This window comes from Brassica oleracea, chromosome C9 (genome assembly GCF_000695525.1).
Source record: "Brassica oleracea var. oleracea cultivar TO1000 chromosome C9, BOL, whole genome shotgun sequence".
NCBI classification, from domain to species: domain Eukaryota; kingdom Viridiplantae; phylum Streptophyta; class Magnoliopsida; order Brassicales; family Brassicaceae; genus Brassica; species Brassica oleracea.
Window position 1 is genome coordinate 47,708,688 of NC_027756.1, and position 18,382 is coordinate 47,727,069.

The 18,382-nt window shown below is 35.9% G+C and overlaps 3 protein-coding genes across 5 annotated transcripts; 2 read left to right on the forward strand and 1 right to left on the reverse strand.

Annotated features, from left to right (window-relative positions):
* The first annotated feature begins 2,304 nt into the window (after positions 1-2,304).
* LOC106315614 (histone acetyltransferase MCC1) lies at positions 2,305-4,180 on the forward strand. Its single transcript, XM_013753404.1, has 5 exons — positions 2,305-2,698; positions 2,788-2,932; positions 3,372-3,471; positions 3,541-3,769; positions 3,854-4,180. The coding sequence occupies exons 1-5, from the start codon at positions 2,592-2,594 to the stop codon at positions 4,044-4,046; spliced, it is 774 nt and encodes a 257-aa protein (XP_013608858.1). The 5' UTR covers positions 2,305-2,591; the 3' UTR covers positions 4,047-4,180.
* Positions 4,181-7,407: 3,227 nt separating this feature from the next.
* Positions 7,408-11,990, forward strand: LOC106318510 (SART-1 family protein DOT2). 3 transcript variants are annotated; one of them, XM_013756521.1, is made up of 13 exons: positions 7,408-7,495; positions 7,932-8,541; positions 8,834-8,972; positions 9,074-9,116; positions 9,286-9,399; positions 9,491-9,587; positions 9,676-9,742; positions 9,819-9,878; positions 9,964-10,564; positions 10,772-11,145; positions 11,249-11,469; positions 11,566-11,650; positions 11,755-11,990. In XM_013756521.1, the coding sequence occupies exons 2-13, from the start codon at positions 7,973-7,975 to the stop codon at positions 11,830-11,832; spliced, it is 2,448 nt and encodes an 815-aa protein (XP_013611975.1). In that variant the 5' UTR covers positions 7,408-7,495; positions 7,932-7,972; the 3' UTR covers positions 11,833-11,990. The 3 variants fall into 3 exon arrangements, with proteins under 3 accessions (XP_013611975.1, XP_013611977.1, XP_013611976.1); XM_013756523.1 differs by having other exon boundaries at positions 7,430-7,495; positions 7,963-8,541; XM_013756522.1 differs by having other exon boundaries at positions 7,463-7,687.
* A 1,191-nt stretch (positions 11,991-13,181) lies between these two features.
* Positions 13,182-15,628, reverse strand: LOC106317182 (myb-related protein 330). The gene is made up of 4 exons (XM_013755032.1): positions 15,586-15,628; positions 15,040-15,307; positions 13,364-14,086; positions 13,182-13,250 (listed from the first exon to the last, which is right to left on the reverse strand). Exons 2-4 carry the CDS (start codon positions 15,300-15,302, stop codon positions 13,214-13,216), a joined length of 1,023 nt encoding a protein of 340 aa, XP_013610486.1. The 5' UTR covers positions 15,303-15,307; positions 15,586-15,628; the 3' UTR covers positions 13,182-13,213.
* Positions 15,629-18,382: the final 2,754 nt, after the last annotated feature.

The following is an 18,382-nucleotide window of genomic DNA, read 5'->3' on the forward strand; positions in this document are numbered from 1 at the left end:
ATCATCTATTCATCAAGCACTATGATCATCTACTCATCAAGCACTATGATCACCCACTCATTTACCAAATCAAGCACCATCTTTGATATTTTATGTATTGTTGCTCACTATAAATACCATCACTCATCTCACTCTTTTGTACACAATTACATCTTCTTCTTCTTCCTTATAATAAACTCTTTCTCTCATATTAAGTGTTATTTGCTTCCTACGGGTATTGAATTCTACTCTTATTTAAATTTCCCGATACTATAAATTATAAGTTATTTCATAACACTCCTCACTTTTTTCCAGTTTCTCAAGATGGCAATGAAAGAGAAACCATTCGCCTACTTCCGACAACGAGATTTATTTTCTCACTCTCTCCTCCAAAGAATCCTCCAAAACATCCCTATACATTCTTAATCCTCTGCCACTGCAACTCGGCTTATTCGTCTACTTCCGACAACAAGATCTTATCGAGAGATTACACTTTTAACACAAAGCAGTTCCCTTTTTTTGTCAACAACACAAAGAAATTCCCATTCCTCTGTTTTCATTTTTCTAAACGCAGTTGTGGAGGAGGATTACCCGGCGGTGAAATGCTCTGATTTGTTCACAATCGGTTAGGTTAACAAATCGGAAATTTCAAAGTCTCTTTTTCGAATTTTGAAATGTTGAAATCGTAATTTTCATGTTAGATTCATAAGTTTAAGGCATAAAATGTAAGGAAAACGTAGAAAATGATGATATATAGAATAAGGTAGCCATTAAAAAGTTGCAGAGAACTTGAAAGCTTTATGAGGAAGATGATGAAATTTACAATAATGCCACTCAGTAAAAAAATGGAAAAATAGTTACAAAGGTGTACAAAAAGCTGAAATAGTATAGCTTGTTTTTTTTTTATGGAAGGTACATGTTCAAAGGTGTACATGTGGATTATGTTCAAAGGTGTACATGTGGATTTTGTCAAAATGATGTACACGTGGATACAATTTTTTCTGTATATACTGTTGAAACATGTATCGTTTGTACTAGCTTTGTAAATGTTTAAGTGGTCATTGTATCGTGAATATGTTCATTTAGATCTTTTGTTTACTAACTTTGTAAATGTCTAAGCCATTGTATAGTGGTAAATTGCTCATCTGGATCTTTTGTGTACATGTGTACACACGATATTTTGTGTACATGTAATAGTGTAAAAATAGTGTCCACATGGATATTAATAAGGGAAATTGTAACACACACCTTTGAATGAAATTAGATACAAAAAAGGAAATCTTGAAACATACACGCCTATGAACATGGAAAACCTTGTACATATTATTAAACGAAATTGTGATTTTGGTAGAAAGAAATTTTTTCTATTTGAGAGCATGACCCAATTGGAATCCTGAAAGACCGTTTCTTACACAACTCAACATGTCCTCCGTTGAAACAATAGAACCTGCATTTGAGACCCATTATGGAGCCTCCATACTGCAAATTTACTCAAAAACACACACATCTTCTGTTTATGATCACAATCCAATGAATCTAATTATATAAATGATCAGATCTAAATCCACTTGTAAAACTAAAGTACTTCTGGGATTAACAAAAGGAGACCAAAAACTACATGAAATCACACAGATGGCAACATCAACATACAAAGGTACAAAAAAGTTCATGTCTTTCTTCACATCACTCTTCCTCTCATATACGACCCATAAGAGAAGCCTCTGTAATTGATTTCCGGCGAGCTTCTCAGGAGAAGCTAGTACGTTTCGGCGGTGAGAGTTCAGGTCACGGCGACTACAGAGACGAGTTGCAGAGCACATACCGAGGCGGAGAAGAAAGAGATGCGGGGAGAGAAGCTTGAATCTGGGTGGCTTGTGTTCAGGTGACGACGGCGAGAAGAGAATCCGACCAGGTGACCTTCGACAGACCACGAGGGGTAGGCACTGCGGCGTGCACAAGCTCCGGATGTGGCGGCGAAGAAACCAGCGATGGAAGAAGAAACTTTGATGTTTCTGGTTTATTTTTTCTTTAACACCTTTTTTTTGTTACAAAACTTTATTAGGAAAATGATCAATTTAAAAAATTTGTGGGACCACTTTAGTTACGATAGCTTGGTTTCTAGTCAGAAAAACTACCTTGGTAATAACATGTGACCTCCAATGTAATAAAAAAGACAAAAAATGACCTTTAATGAAAATAACTCTATTTTCAATTAATGTTTGTCATAAAAAATCTAAAAGAAAAAAATCTAAAAAATGTTAGTAGCTGGGATGCACGTGCTTGTTAGTGGCAAGGGCACGTGAGGTGATCCCAAGAATCAAAGATGGCTTCACCCAAGCAAGTACGTTTCTTAATCTTTCCTCTTCGTCTCCAAAAGTCGTTTCTTTCGATTCAATTCACCCGCGAGAAATCTTTGCAGATCAACAAACCCATCTTCGGATTCGGACACTCAAACCCACCCGGATCCGATTCTGAGACCGATCTGATCCCGTGATCTTTTTTTTCTTTTTGGGGTTCAGATGATCATATAAGTATTAGAAATCTAGAGTTTCAGGTTTAGTTATTGCGATTAAACGTCGCGCTTCCCGCGTGGGTTCGTGGAGAATTCGCCAATGGAGGAACCCAAAATCTCTACTCGTCCAAGTATCTGCTTCAGGCCGATAAACCCTTCTGATTTAGAACGTCTGGAGCAAATCCATCGCGACATATTCCCAATCAGGTAAGTTAAAGTTCCTTTCTTTGGAAAATTGTATTTCTTTCATTTAGATTTGAGTGGCTTTCCCTTTTGGGAAATTGTATTTCTTTCAGGTATGAGTCTGAGTTTTTTCAGAATGTTGTCAACGGTGGTGATATCCTCTCTTGGGCTGCTGTTGATCGGAGCCGCCCTGATGGTCTTTCTGATGAACTTATTGGGTTTGTTACTGCTAAGATCGGGCCTGCTAAAGAAACCGAAGTGAGTCTCTTTCCCTTTTTGAACTTGTTTCTTCCTTAATTAGAACCTGTTTTGAAGGTTTGTCAAGTGTTGATTTTGAATGTTTGAAACAATTTCATGAAATGGGGTAAGTTTCTTAAAGCTCAAAACTTTCTATAGTTTCAGCAGCTTTTAAATTGAATCTTGGTTTGTAGCATTTTACCGCATTGAGCTTTGTGTTAGTGTAGACTTTGGATGTTGTCGGGACATTTCATAATGTCCTATGGTTTAAGCTTGACCATGCTTTATCAGATGGGTTTCTTACAAAAGTTTTAAAAAATAAAACGGATCTGCTTTTCTAACGTCTTGACTCTTGATTATGGTGCAAACTTGTTTTTGTACTCGTTCGCTAAATGTGACAAGTCTAGGGGTGGGTTATCTTATGCGTTTATATTTTGATACTTTTCTATGTCTGGAGCAGATATCAGATTTAATAAGATATGACTCGTGTAAGGGAGAAGAGACATTGGTGTACATCCTAACGCTTGGAGTTGTAGAAAGCTACAGAAAACGTGGAATAGGTATTTTCATTGATTCTCTGGCTTGGTTTTGTTAATATTAAGCTCTTTAAGTTTGGTTCTTCTTTGCAGCTAAGTTGCTTATTAAGGAGGTCATCAAATATGCGTGTAGCATCCCTGCGTGCCGTGGTGTTTACCTTCATGTAATTGCACACAACAGTCCCGCAATCAGATTGTACAAAAGAATGTCTTTCAGATGTGTAAGAAGGTTACACGGATTCTACATAATCAACGGCCAGCATTTCGATTCTTTCTTGTTCGTCTACTTTATCAACGGTTCTCGCTCTCCTTGCTCTCCTTTGTAAGTACAAGACACTGTTTTTGTTTTTGTTTTGCGGTTTCATTCATATATGAGAGTTATGGTTTAATCTTAGCTGCATTGCAGTGATCTTGTGGTGTTTATTCTAAATTATATGAGAAGTGGAATCAAATCAGTCGCATCAAGGCTAACAATGAAGCACGAAGAGAAAGGCTTGAAATGGCTTAAATGCAAAGATATGACGCGGTGTCTCTTGCCCACTCAGAACAAACGAAACCTTGCATCCGAAAGAGCATCATCTGGCTATGATTACGTTTAGTGTTTAGTATCTGACTCATAGAGTTTGTAAACTCAATTCGTTTCAGTGTCTTCATTAAGCTCTGGTTATATTATCCAATTGTGGTATCAGGTATGTAATAAAAATGTAAATATTGTGTGATAAAAAGAAAAAAACACTTCTATTTGGGAGGAGGGATTCAATCACTAATATGTCTTAAATTAGTAAGGTTGCTGAAATATATATATGTGCTTTTGTTATACAACTTCGGTTCAGTTAACTAAACCAGATTGGATCAATCTTTAGTGAACTACATTTTCAAAATTTTCATTCTATATGTTTAGAAAGCATTTAGTTTGTATAATCAAGTGGTCAAGTATGAAACTGCTAGAAATTGTGCCAAACTATAAAAAAATGTTAAAATTGTCAATGTAAATGAACAATTATTGTGCCAAAACTATTATCGTGATGTGGGATATCGAGAACTGCAAGGTCTCACTTGGTTACAACCCGACAACTGTTCGTGACAGAATTGTAGGTTCCAAAGACACATAATTATAGGTTCCAAAGGCACCAAGGCTACAAAGGAACAATAGAGATTATTGCATTTTTGGAGATTACTCCCTTTATCGAAGTAGCATTGTTGCGGAGTGGTATCAAATATTTTTATCTCAACACCAACGTCAATAAAACTAAAGACAAAAACATCATGAAAAATTAAATACTTTCAAATTAACATGAAAATTAGTTTGATTGATTATTTGAGTGGAGAACAAGTAGGTAATTTTGGATATTTTGAAGGTTTTGGTTATTTTGGTTATTTTTAGATATTTACTTGTTATTATTTTTGGTGATTTTTGGTAATTTTTTTGATATTTTCATGTATTTGAATATACTATAAATAGTAAATCTAAAATAATTAATAGATTTAAGTACATAATTATGATTCATGTATTTTTGGGTATCTGAAATATTTTGGTTTGGGTCAAATTCGATTTCAGTTCTTCCAATATTAAAAGTTTGGATCCATTCAAATAATTTAATTAGTTCAAGTTTGGATTCAATACTATTTTTTCATATCATACTCAAATTTGGTTCGTTATTCGGATATGGATATTTTGTCCACCCTTAGTGATAACAATTATTTGTTTCTCATCCTTAATTTCTTCAATTATCTTTTAATAATGCCACTTGGTTCCTCCCTGAATGTGGCACCCGGCTATAATTCCAATGGTCGATAGTCAATAATGTGGCTACTACGGAGTTATACTTATGTAACATCGACACATGAATTAGATTATGTACTTACACTATGTAGTTCCTATTTTGGTTCTTACGTATAGAAACAATTTAACAAATTTATAAATTTATTTTTATGTGGCAGGTCCAGAGCTGCTTTACACCCAAGACATCTTTAATTTCTAGCGTCAGCTATTTAGCTCTTCCTCATCTTCATCTTCCTCTTCCTTTTCCTCACAGTCTATCCATCTCCGATCAGTTCTCTTTGTTGCTATCTATCGTCTCCCTCTTCAGTAACTTCTTCCTCCGATGGTGAGTCATATTTTATACATTAAATACCACATCGGTCATACAAAGGAAAGCATTTGATGATTTTTTATGCGTTCAAACTTCCTAGCTTCTTAATGTGGCTTATGGGTTTGTGCTTATAGTGGTTTTTAAAAAAAAAAACGCGTGACTGTATTTTGCTAGTAAATATTTGACTTCTTTGTGGGTTTGTATAACAAAAGTTGGAACCTGGATGTTGAAAACTCAGCTTTTTCTTTTGTTGTTTGTGTTGCAGGGCATGGATTATAGCTATAATGAGGCTACCACTTGTGAGTCAGCAAATTATAGCGATAATGAGACTACCACTTGTGAGTCAGCAAATGGGAGTTGCGTTTTGTACTCCCTGCCTTCTCGTCCGGGGTTTGGAATGAAAGGTCACAGGATACCGCTTGTGGCTAATTAGTAAGCTTGCTGAAATATAGCTGTGCTTTTTGTATACAACTTTGGTTCAGTTAAGTAAACCAGATTGGATCAATCTTTAGTGAACTACATTTTCAAAAATTTCATTGTCTATGTTTAGAAAGCATTTAGTTTGTATAATCAAGGGTCAACTATGAAACTGCTAGAAATTGTGCCAAACTATAAAAAAGTGTTAAAATTGTCAATGTAAATGAACAATTATTGTGCCAAAACTATTATCGTGATGTGAAATATCGAGAACTGCAAGGTCTCACTTGGTTGCAACCCGACAAATGTTTGTGACAGAATTGTAGGTTCCAAAGGCACCAAGACTACAAAGGAACGATAGATATTATTGAACTTCGGGAGATTACTCACTTTATCGAAGTAACATTGCTGCGGAGTGGTATCAAATATTTTTATCTCAACACCAACGTCAATAAAACTAAAGACAAAAACATCATGAAAAATTAAATACTTTCAAATTAACATGAAAATTAGTTTGATTGATATATTTGAGTGGAGAACAAGTAGGTAATTTTGGATATTTTGAATGTTTTGGTTTTTTTTTTGTAACACAAACTTATATTAAAAGCTCAATGAGCATAAAAGTTTACAACTGAAACAGAGGATCCCGGAGCATGCTCAAACGGTTATTTTGGTTATTTTTAGATATTTACTTGTTATTATTTTTGATATTTTCATGTATTTGAATATATTATAAATAGTAAATCTAAAATAGTTAATAGATTTAAGTACGTAATTATGATTCATGTATTTTTGGGTATCTGAAATATTTTGGTTTGGGTCAAATTCGATTTCAGTTCTTCCAATATTAAAAGTTTGGATCCATTCAAATAATTTAATTAGTTCAAGTTTGAATTCAATACTATTTTTTCATATCACATTCAAATTTGGTTTGGTTATCCGGATCTGGATATTTTGTCTACCCTTAGTGATAATAATTACTCGGTGGTTAGAGATAACCTATAGAGTATAGAAACTACATAATCAGTGTTCGATCATTCACTGGTTTCTGGTTAACTCTTAGCCAAAATAGCAATGATCACACTTCCACTGGCAAAGCTCGTGGTTCGGGTGAGAAATTGTGAAAACATAAGGATATGCTTCTTTTAACTTGAAGATTTAGTAAGTTTTCTGTAAACATGGCATATCTTTTCAAGCGTTTTGAGGACTATGAAAAGTTGAAAACAGCCGGTTGAGTCTTCATAAACCGGACCGGTAAGGTAGGAATTTGTTAATCATTTTGAAATGATTTACACTAAACCAATTTGGTATTTTGAACCAAGCCACGAACACTTCATTACGAAAATTAAAACCGGTCGTCAACTATACCGATTAACATTAATTCACGTACCAACGGGTTTGCTCTTGAACCGGAGTGCTATATATATAAACGTATATCTGCTTTTCCTATTTTTTTTTTCTCTTCACAAAATCGTTTCCCCTCTCGTCTGTCTGAGTTTCGCCGTCGCTTTCTACCGGCGAGCTTTCAATCCTTCGCGGTATGCTTTTAGCCGTCATCTCTCTTGATTGAATCATTATTTCTCAGTTCCTCCGCATCTATTAGTGCTCTATCTTCTTAAGCTGCTATTCGTTGGCGTACTTCAGATTCTCTTGCAGTTCTGAGCGTTTTCAATCTTATTTGTCCGTGGATCCGAATACCTCAGTAATTTCCATTGAATCTCGATTTCTAGGTTCGTCGAATCGATTTTGATTCAATTTTGTTTTCTCTCAATAATAGCAAAAACTCCGTAGGTTAGGGTTTCCATGTATTGTTTGGGACTTGGGAGGTTGAGCAACGATTAGATGCTGTATGTAGTCAATAAGTATATCTGCTCAGATCTTTGCCACTATAATAGTTTTTGTTACTCTAATTGCTTGTTGTAGTCTGCAACCACTGTAATTTTTTGTTTCTGAGTTGTTCCCTTTTGCGATTAGGTCTTGATTGAAGTTTCTGGGATTCGTTTAGGCGTTTGAGAATGGAAGTGGAGAAGTCTAAATCAAGGCATGAAAGCAGGGAAGAGAGGGCTGATAATAAGGGGTCTCCTTCTAGAGATAGCAGAGATGGAAGGAGGAAGGAGAAGGATTACAGGAGCAAGGATAAAGAAAAGGACTATGACCGTGAGAAGAACAGGGATAAGGACCATCGAAGGGATAAGGAGAAAGAAAGGGACCGAAAGAGGGATAAAGAAGGAGACACTGAGAAGGAAAAGAGCAGAGATTGGGATAGAGAGAGGGAAAGGGACAGAGATCGGGGGAAAGATAAGGAAAGGGAAAAGGAAAGAGATAAACATAGAGACAGAGAAAAGGAGAAATTGAAAGAGAAGTCTAAGGAGAAGGAGAAGGAAGCGTACAAAGACAAGGATAGGTCAAGAGTTAAGGATAGATCGAGTAAGAAAAGCTACGAGGATGAGGATGAGAATGAAAAACCTGCGGAAATAAAAGACCATTATGACAACAGAGGTTCGAATGAAAGTGAGGATAATGCTGATGCTGCACCAAGTGGGAAAGAGCAATCTGCAACGGAAGTCGAGGAGCGCATTAAGAAGTAAGTGATTCGTTCTTTGTGCTGTAAACAATTTAATTTTTGATTTTCTTGTTTCAAATATTTTACATTTTATGACTGTGGATGTTTTCCTCTTAGAACATGATTTTTGAGTTCGGTAATTTTTTTAGGCATCGTATTTGTCTAGTTCTCGGTTGTTACGATAACATCTGTCTTGTTGTATAGTCTTAGTTATTTCTGTAAGGTCTAAGGCTCCGCTTATTTCTCTTGTGTCATATGCATTTAGATATATGAATAATCACGTAATAAAAAACATTTGTGTTTTCTATCTCAGGATGAAAGAAGAAAGAAAGAAGAAAGCTGAAGAAGCTTCTGATGCTCTATCATGGGTTGCAAGGAGCCGTAAAATCGAGGAAAAAAGAAATGCTGAGAAGCAAAGAGCTCATCAGCTGTCCAGAATTTTTGAGGAGCAGGTGTTTCCTCCCTTCCTTCGACATATTTGTTTCCTTTTATTTCTTCTTAGCTTACTTCTATTTGACGTTTTAATCATGTATCGTATGTTATATTTGTATAGGACAATCTGATTCAAGGTGAAAATGAAGACGGCGAGGATGGTGGTAAGTTTTGCTTTGCTCGAATTTATATAAATGTAGGATGCAACAGGCTATCGATTTTAGTGTGAGAGAGAGAGAGATGTATAGGGTGATGCTGGTATTACATAATTTGCAGTTCTTTTCATTTGATACGTTCTAGTTAATAATTATCTTCATATATTCTGTTTACCAGATCATCTATCTGGTGTTAAAGTTCTACATGGTTTGGAGAAGGTGGCGGGAGGTGGAGCAGTTATTTTGACACTGAAAGACCAGAGTGTCCTTGCCGATGGAGATGTCAACAATGGTTTGTATCTTTAATGCTCTCCTTTATTAATGTTATCAACTTGGTTGATTTGAGGGTCTGTCATAAACGTGATTTGCACATATTCTGGCAGAGATTGACATGCTGGAAAATGTGGAAATTGGAGAACAGAAGCGTCGAAACGAAGCTTATGAAGCAGCCAAGAAGAAAAAGGGAATATATGATGATAAGTAAGTTCAAGTATATTTCAGTGGCATTAAGATGAGCATATCTGTGTTACTTGAGATTGAAACATATCAATGGTATTGACTTTTGTAGGTTTAACGATGATCCTGGGGCAGAAAAGAAGATGCTTCCGCAGTATGATGAGCCCGATACTGATGAGGTAAGTTAGGAATTTTCAAATACTAGAATTGTAGACACTGCTTTGGGTGAAATAATGTTGCTGCTTTCATCTTCAGGGGATAATTTTGGATGCAAAGGGTCGCTTTACTGGTGAAGCAGAGAAGAAGCTGGAAGAGGTACCTATCTTCCCTTACATTTTTAATGATTACTGGATCAGTATTTGCTAATGTAATTCATTTTCCTTCATGTTCGACCCATCAGCTGCGTAAAAGAATCCAGGGTCAAACGACAAGTACTTTTGAAGACCTCAACTCGTCAGCAAAGGTCTCATCAGATTACTTCTCACATGAAGAAATGCTACGTTTTAAAAAACCAAAGAAAAAGAAATCATTGCGGAAAAAAGATAAATTGGACATAAGTGCACTTGAAGCAGAAGCTATTGCATCAGGACTGGCAGCTGAGGATCTTGGTTCTCGCAAAGACGGCAAAAGGCAGGCCTTGATAGAAGAGAAAGAAAGATCCGAGTACGAAAAACGGAGCAACGCCTATCAGACCGCCATTGCTAAAGCTGATGAGGCATCCAGATTACTCAGAATGGAACACGTTCAGCCTACTAAAAGAGAAGAAGATGAGTTGGCTGACGATGCTGAAGATCTTTATAAATCGTTGGAGAGAGCTCGGAAGTTAGCTCTCACAAAGAAAGAGGAAGTTAGATCTGGTCCTGAAGCACTTGCACATCTACTGGCTTCCAGAACCAATGAAACGACCGATGATAATAGCGTCTCTGGAGCTGAGACACAAGAAAATACAATGGTTTTCACAGAGATGAATGATTTTGTCTGGGGTCTCGAGCGTGGTGAAGGTAAAGTATAAATCATCTAATGACACAAGTGCACCATTATTTATTGGTTTGCCTCTATTATCTTGATCGTCATATGCTTCTTGGAATTTTATTTGGTGGCGTATACTCACATTCGTTAGAGTTTTACCTGTGTATCACCCTATTTCTTACAAAATAAAATATATACTTTTGTCGTTAGAGTTTTGATCTATTGGTTTGGTCTTCCAGGTGTGGGGAAGCCTGAGAGCGAAGATGTTTTCATGGATGAAGATGAAGCACCCAAAGCTCCCGAAGAAGTAAAAGAAGAGCAACCGGATGGTTGGGCAGAAGTTAAAGACACTGATATGGATGAAGCAGAGCTTGCATCAGATACCAAAGAGATAACTCCTGATGAAACCATACACGAGGTTGCGGTTGGGAAAGGATTATCTGGTGTATTGAAGCTTCTTAAAGACAGAGGAGCCCTAAAGGAGAAGGTCGAATGGGGTGGTAGGAACATGGACAAAAAGAAGAGCAAGCTTGTTGGTATCGTGGATGATGAAGGAGGTAAAGAGAGATTCAAGGATATCCGGATTGAGAGGACTGACGAGTTTGGTAGAACTGTAAGTTTTCCTTAAGCTTTACTTCTTCAATATTGTTAAAACTCGTCTTTAATATGTGAATATCTAAAATAATCTGATATTCAACTTTCACGTTGTGAAACAGTTGACTCCAAAAGAGGCATTTCGACTACTCTCTCACAAATTCCACGGGAAGGGACCTGGAAAGATGAAGGAAGAGAAACGGATGAAACAGTACCAGGAAGAGCTCAAACTAAAGCAAATGAAAAACTCAGACACACCATCGCTTTCTGTTCAGAGAATGAGAGAAGCGCAAGCTCAATTGAAAACTCCTTACATTGTCCTCAGTGGCAATGTCAAACCAGGGTATATCTATGCTTCATTACTCAGTTTTAGTTTAGATTTGTTAAGCGACACACTCGGTTTCTTTAGCTAACACTTGTTTGTTGCAATTTGTTTCAGACAAACTAGTGATCCTCAGAGCGGGTTTGCGACTGTTGAGAAGGATGTTCCAGGAAGCTTAACACCAATGCTTGGTGACAGAAAGGTTTTACAGAATCCTTAGATCAAATATAATTTCATACTATCGACTTATTAATAAGATAAATAATTCAGAATTGGTGTTGATCGTTTCATTTGATGCCGTCTTAGGTGGAGCATTTCTTGGGAATAAAACGGCAATCAGAGGCTGGAAACTCGAATTCACCAGCGAAGAGACCGAAGCATTGAAGTCTCAAACCCTCTTTTGCTTTTTTTTTCACATCGATTCGTCTGTCTCTGGTAAAACTCTTTCCAAGGATTATGATGACCATATGTGATCTTTTGTTACAATCTTTAAAACAAGACGCATAGCTCAATATAGATTCATGCCGAGACCGATGAATATCTTTGATGAAGTGGGCAAAATCGGCATCAGTTTGGTTTGGTTTCGGTTATTGTAATAAAGTTTCTCCTCCTTGGTACGAAATAACTCAAAAGTCGAGTTGGTTCAGAAATTTTAGAGAAACTGAACTTCAGAGAAATTGAACCGAATTAAAAAAAATAGAACTATTGGCTTTTATTTTCTCCAGATTAATCATCAATTATTAACATCAGCACACGTTTATCCTCTCATATTCCTCCGTCACAGTCCATAACTTAAATTTGCTTGAGCGTTTGGTCTGATAATGGAAACTATCCGTTTCCGTTGGCCAAAAGTATACAGCTTTGTCGGTTTTTTCTTTGGAATAAGAGCAATATCTGTGAATATGTTGATGCTGAGTAATACTAGCATTAGTTTGTGATAGCATTAGTTTGTTAACTTGTAATTATGATCATCACAACGATAATTACGATTGCAACATTTATTATTTTCGATATATATTTTTGTTTGTTAATGGACTTTCTCTTTTATTTCAGATCATAAATGTTTTGTCATCGTTTAGTTTCAGCTGCAAGATTACAAACAGTGCCAGGATGTTCTGTCCCGCGAGACATTTAGCGTAAGTTATGTAACTATATACTTGTCCAGCTCTTTTTTTTTTTTTTTTTGACCAAATTGTCCAGCTCTTTTTGTCGCTAAGTTAAATTCAAAACAGGATTGTCATTTTCGAGTGTAATATATCGTAGTTCACTTCTTCTTACCCATCGCCAACTAAATCTCTAATCTTCAATTATATTTGGTAAAACAAACAAAAAGTACATATAATATTTAATTACTACCCAAAAGTAATCATATTAATTTGTTCATTTGGTTTGTGAGCGTCAACATTTTTTTTTACATACAAGCTTGACTGTGTGTGTGTGTTTACGTTTATATATAATGTTTACTTCTAAGATTTTTTTTGTCTTTGCTATTGATACTGTATTTTCGTTTGTGTTTTGCAATGATAATTGGAAAAAGAAACCAACTTTGTATTTGTTATAATATATAAAATTAGATTTTAGAAGTGTAATTATAAACACTATCGAGTATTTGTATTTAATACAATAAAGTAGTTAACTTATACAAGATCAATTTACATACATGGTCTAGAAAAAGGGAACTTTAGACAATATGCATATAACTCTATCAGCAACAACAAAAAATTATGATATAAGTCTCTCTTTATTTAATTTTTGTCAATCTTGTCTATTCAGGAAACCGCCATGGTTCCGAACACGTTTGCCTACAAAACGGAGAATTAAAAAACATTAGACTAGCCTAACCGTTTATTGACTTCATTCACTACGAAATTTGATTTATAAAAATTGCATGTAAAAGAGTAATGAGTGATCTTACTCTATGATATCTTTCCAATAAGAATCACTTGTTTCATCATCAATAGTAGTGTCACACCATGGTCGATGATGATCTTGTGTGAACGTGGAGTTTGTTGATGAAGGATTTGAAGTATCACGATGATGATGCTGATCATGGACGATGTCTTTGTTCTTGATCTTTATCTGACTTTGTTTGGATTCCTCAGGCGAACCCGAAACCAATAGTGGAAGCGAATAGTGATCATCTTGAACATCCATTTGCATCGGGGAAGAAAAAGAATCCAAAGGATGATCAATTGTTTGGTTTTTTACTATAAAATCCTCGTCATGACTATTCTCAAGAATGTGAGATAAATTTTGAGATTGGCCAAAAAGATTTTGGTTCTCTAAGTAAGAAGATTGGCCAAAGAGATTGTCACTGGTCTGCATGGCTAATGGCCAAGATGAGGGATTGTTGTTGTTATTGGTGCTAAGGACTTGAATTATATTGTGTAATATTTGGGCTTTAGCAAGAGTTGTTGCATCCAGTTGCACATTTTGATTGAGATTCAAGAGGCTCTTGAAATTTGCGGCGGCTATAAGCTGTGGAAGAGCAGCTAAGACGTTTAGATGGTCAGTTCTCGGCCTATGTGTGACCGGATCAATCCCCATTTGGAGAAGTTTCTTTCTCAAATGTGTGTTCCAATAGTTTTTGATCTCGTTGTCCGTTCTCCTAGGAAGATTACTGGCTATCGACGACCACCTTTTAAAAACATAGACAAAAATTAAAACCAATGAAATCGATAGTATGTACAGAGCCGTGCCTATGTGTTAAAAAAAGAGGCAACTGCCAAAGGCCCCTCTTCGTTTGGTTAATTTTACAATCAATTGGTCTAAAAAATATTTTTTGGTCTAGTTTTATTAATACTTTTCTACAAATTTAATTGTATCATCCTTTTCTGGTCTAAATTTTATATACAGTTTTAGCTTTTGAATATTCACTTTTTAATTTTTTTCTGTATTTGTTTTATTTTTCTTCATAGTTTATCATATATATACTCTTCTTATTCATTTGTAATGTTGGATACTTTTATAACTTTTTTTTGACAAAAACTTTTATAACTTTGCAATGACAGTTTCTTTTTTATTAGCATGGGTGTGATTGTTGGGGGTCATCATTCTTTGAATACATGTAAACAATCTTAATAAATGTTTTTCATTAAATATTTTCATATTTATGTTTACTAACTTCACAATCAGAAAAAAAAAATTATCAGGCTCCAATTTTCAGAATTGCCTTAGGCCCATATAGTCTAGGCACGGCACTGAGTATATCCTAGTGGATTAGTATATGATAAGTAGTAAGTACCAACATTGTTTTACTTAGTCATAAAAAAAAAGTTTCAAGATTGACAAACGGCTACATACGTATGCACGAAGAGAAAAAACAGTGTAGTAGGTGTTTCAATTATTATTCTTTTATCCATAAACCATATACTAACATATATACATACGTTCATCATATTATTATATATCATACTACTATTGATTCTAGTTGGTGTATATTTCATTCTAGATCGTTTCACACACCCAATTCTAAACCATGAATAAGTATATCACTAAGAAAGATATAATTATATACTATAGACTAGAAGAACTAACATATAATTTCGTAAACTAATTAAGGAATTATAAAGAGTAAAAGTAATTGATTACTTGTTTCCAAGAAGGGAATGGAGGTTGATGATGGTTTCTTCTTCCTCTGCAGTGAAGCTCCCTCTCTTGATGTCAGGTCTCAAGTAGTTGGTCCATCTCAATCTGCAACTCTTTCCGCATCGGTTTAAACCGGCTTGCTTAGGAAGAGCTCTCCAGCTTCCATGGCCGTGTTTTTGAATGTGATCGATTAATTTATCATCCTCATCTTGTGTCCATGGCCCTTTCTTCAGCCCATTCTCATCGCAACACGGCGATCGCCCCATTTTTACTATAACAAAAATGTTATAATATACTTACAAAAGATTATTAAATAAAGTAAATTCAATAATCTAACCACATAGATCAAGCTAAGAGATAAGAAAGAAATGAGCACACTTTCATTACATTATAGGATTCGTGATTACATATATAATATATGAACTTGGATAACATGTGCATGATCATAAACATTTTTTTTGGTGTGTAAGCGCATGATCATAAACATATACGTACGTACGCAAGAATACTAACATATATTTTTGTATGTGTGTATATGTACTATCAAACCTGTTGAAGATCACTTGATGAAGGCAATCAAACTAAGGATCTTAGCTAATGAACCTAAGTGTATGTGTGTGATCTTCACGCTTTAAATAGGGTTTTTGTGTTTTGCGTCTTGTATCTTGTCAGAAAGAGAATGACGAAAATACCCTTGTATAATATTATTTTGCAAGAAGAATACAATGAAAGAAAGAGAAGAAGATGATCAAGTTTGTGAAGCAATGTAGGTACACAAAAGTTGCTGCAACTAATCCATATGTTGACAAAAAGGAGTTTGTGAGCCTTTAATAAAACTTCTAATGGTACAATGAATATGTAATAAATCATACCAACAAAAAAACAATATACTATTTTCTAAGAATGAATCAAACGTCTCGATATGGTAGTTGATTATTAGCGTAAATTTAGTTTTAAGCACATCAAGGCACGCAAACTCATGAACCCTGCCTGGGAGGCTGGGACCCGCGAAAACCCTAACTCTTCTAACGACTAAACTATAATTCAATCGCTTTATAGATGCTTCTACGTTAATTTATAACAATATAAGATTCGTTAGAGCAGTGATTAATTTACTATCATTTTAAAGTCCTGTCTGCGTATATAGCTATTTAGCCAAAAAAAGAGTTATTTAGCCCTTTTTTTTGAGAATCGATTTTGTGCGAGGAGTCGTTCCGTTGGTTTGTGTTAGGGATCAATTTCTCTCCAATACAAAATTATTAGCTCCAGGATATGCGGATATATATATTTATTGCTTATAAACCCATTTAAATATTTATGGCCGGATCTAAGATTTCGGACGCTCTGAATATTTTTTTGAGAAATTTATAAGAATTTTTTTCGTAATTTCATTGGTAAAAAACATCGCTACATCCACGTGAATTTTCGTGGGTATGACCAAGATTTCGTGGCTATGCGGAGCAGAAGCCACGAAATGCTACGAAACGTAAGACATACATATACGAGTATAGCAAAAAGAGCGCGTATCAAAAATCGTAGCAAAGTGCCACGTTTTGCTACGAAACATTTCGTGGCAAAGCTTGCCACGATTTGAGCAACTTGCTACGGTTTGATACAAAATGTAATGTAGCAACAGATACGGTTGAGAGTTGCTTGGCTTGCTGACATCCCCCCTGTGACTTCAGTCTTGAAAGCATTGATCTCTGTCTTCAAAGCAGTGAAATCTTCTTTGACTCCAGCAATGTCTTCCTTGACTTCAGAAATGGTGGTCTCGAAGCCAGACATGCGCATATCCACGTCAAGGTTGCGCTTGAGTGAGACAGGAATTGGCACAAAAGCACTGCTGTTCTTGTACTGAACACTGCCAAGGCCATAGATTGTACCCCTTTTTGTGTCTTTCCTCTCTGCAAAAGAAAAGGAAAAATAATCATAATCAATCATTTCCAATCACAAGCACCATAACTAACTAAGACAGTCACAAGCATTTCCAATAACTAACTAAGACAATCACAAGCATTTCCCATAATTAAATTAGACAATCACAAGCATTTCCAATCACAGTTGAATAACCAAGTATTAAACCAGTAAGCTGAAATAAATAAAATGAGGATGAGAGAAGAGATGACCTTGATGTATTCTTGGTTGAGAATATAGCGCTTTGCATTTGAAGCAGCAGTGGAGTCGGTTTGATTGTCGCCAAGTGGAGATCCATCTTGTAACATCTCTTCAATGGCTTCCTCAACCAGTTCCTCTGTACGTTCGTCTAGGAAGGAACCATCTTTACCCGTGTGAGTCTTCCTCGCAAAGGCTGTGTATGAAGGTGGCCAAACCAAACCTTCATCAACCATCTATAAGAAAGGAAACAGATGGAAGTTAGACAGCACTTAAGGCAAACAAAATTATGAAAGAAAACTCAAGGCAAAACTTACCATTTTATACTCAATACTAAGGAAACAGCGTGGGCCTGTACCGTGCTTGTGCATCTTCTTCCCAACTGGAGCAGACTTACGAGATTTTGCAGCTTTTGCACTTTTCTTTTTCGCTTGCTCAGTGCTGTACTTCTCAACCATTGTTGCCCAATGAGCGTCTGACATGTAGGAAGGTTGCCGGTTATCTCTCCTTTTCTGGCTGATGCGGCCACAGACGGTAACCTGAGTTTGTTTCTTCCATTTCAAGTATATTTCATCATGGAATTGGTCCTCCCAGTAGTAGTGTTGCTGCAAAAGAATATAATATAAGTCATTAAACACTGATCGTTACTTACAGTTAAGAAAGAGAAAAGGAGTGGGAAAGAAGCACTTACAATGAAAGCATGCCACCACTGATCCTTCTTCTCAGGTGGAACGAAGTTCCAGCTTGCCCATGACCCCCAATAGTTTCCCTGCCATGTTGCTCGGATAAAGCATGGACTTCAGGATCAATACCAAACCTGAGACAAGACAATGGCAAACATCAAACAAAAATCATATATTAAACTCTACACTTAATCTACTAATACACGGTTCATCAAACAAAAATCACATTTTAAACTCTACAGTTAATCTACTAATACACCATTAATCTACATCAAACAAAAATCATATTTTAACCTTGCATACAATTTTTTTTTACCGACTTGACCAGGATGATTGAAAAAGAACAGTAATGTATGTGTTTCATTGTTAAATGGCAAACACAATAGTTTAAATTTTATAATCTAAATGCAAGTTAGTAATGTATCACACAAGTTAGTTAACAGTAAACATCATTAAGTTCAACTTACCACAATGCTCCATTGATCTTGTTAGGATGGAGGTGTGGCTGGTTACGTCTGGATGGCACACGTAGCAGAGCATCTTCTCTTCTC

Bases quoted from the DNA above. Each gene is read 5' to 3' on its own strand.
- LOC106317182 (XM_013755032.1), bottom strand. From the start codon at position 15,302: ATGGGGCGATCGCCGTGTTGCGATGAGAATGGGCTGAAGAAAGGGCCA. The intron at 14,087-15,039 runs GTAATCAATTAC...TGTTTTTAAAAG, and splicing joins CATTCCCTTCTTGGAAACAA to GTGGTCGTCGATAGCCAGTA. The intron at 13,251-13,363 runs GTAAGATCACTC...TCCGTTTTGTAG, and splicing joins TATTGGAAAGATATCATAGA to GCAAACGTGTTCGGAACCAT.
- LOC106318510 (XM_013756521.1), top strand. From the start codon at position 7,973: ATGGAAGTGGAGAAGTCTAAATCAAGGCATGAAAGCAGGGAAGAGAGG. The intron at 8,542-8,833 runs GTAAGTGATTCG...TTTCTATCTCAG, and splicing joins GTCGAGGAGCGCATTAAGAA to GATGAAAGAAGAAAGAAAGA. The intron at 11,146-11,248 runs GTAAGTTTTCCT...GTTGTGAAACAG, and splicing joins CTGACGAGTTTGGTAGAACT to TTGACTCCAAAAGAGGCATT.
- LOC106315614 (XM_013753404.1), top strand. From the start codon at position 2,592: ATGGAGGAACCCAAAATCTCTACTCGTCCAAGTATCTGCTTCAGGCCG. The intron at 2,933-3,371 runs GTGAGTCTCTTT...TGTCTGGAGCAG, and splicing joins GGCCTGCTAAAGAAACCGAA to ATATCAGATTTAATAAGATA. The intron at 3,770-3,853 runs GTAAGTACAAGA...GCTGCATTGCAG, and splicing joins CGCTCTCCTTGCTCTCCTTT to TGATCTTGTGGTGTTTATTC.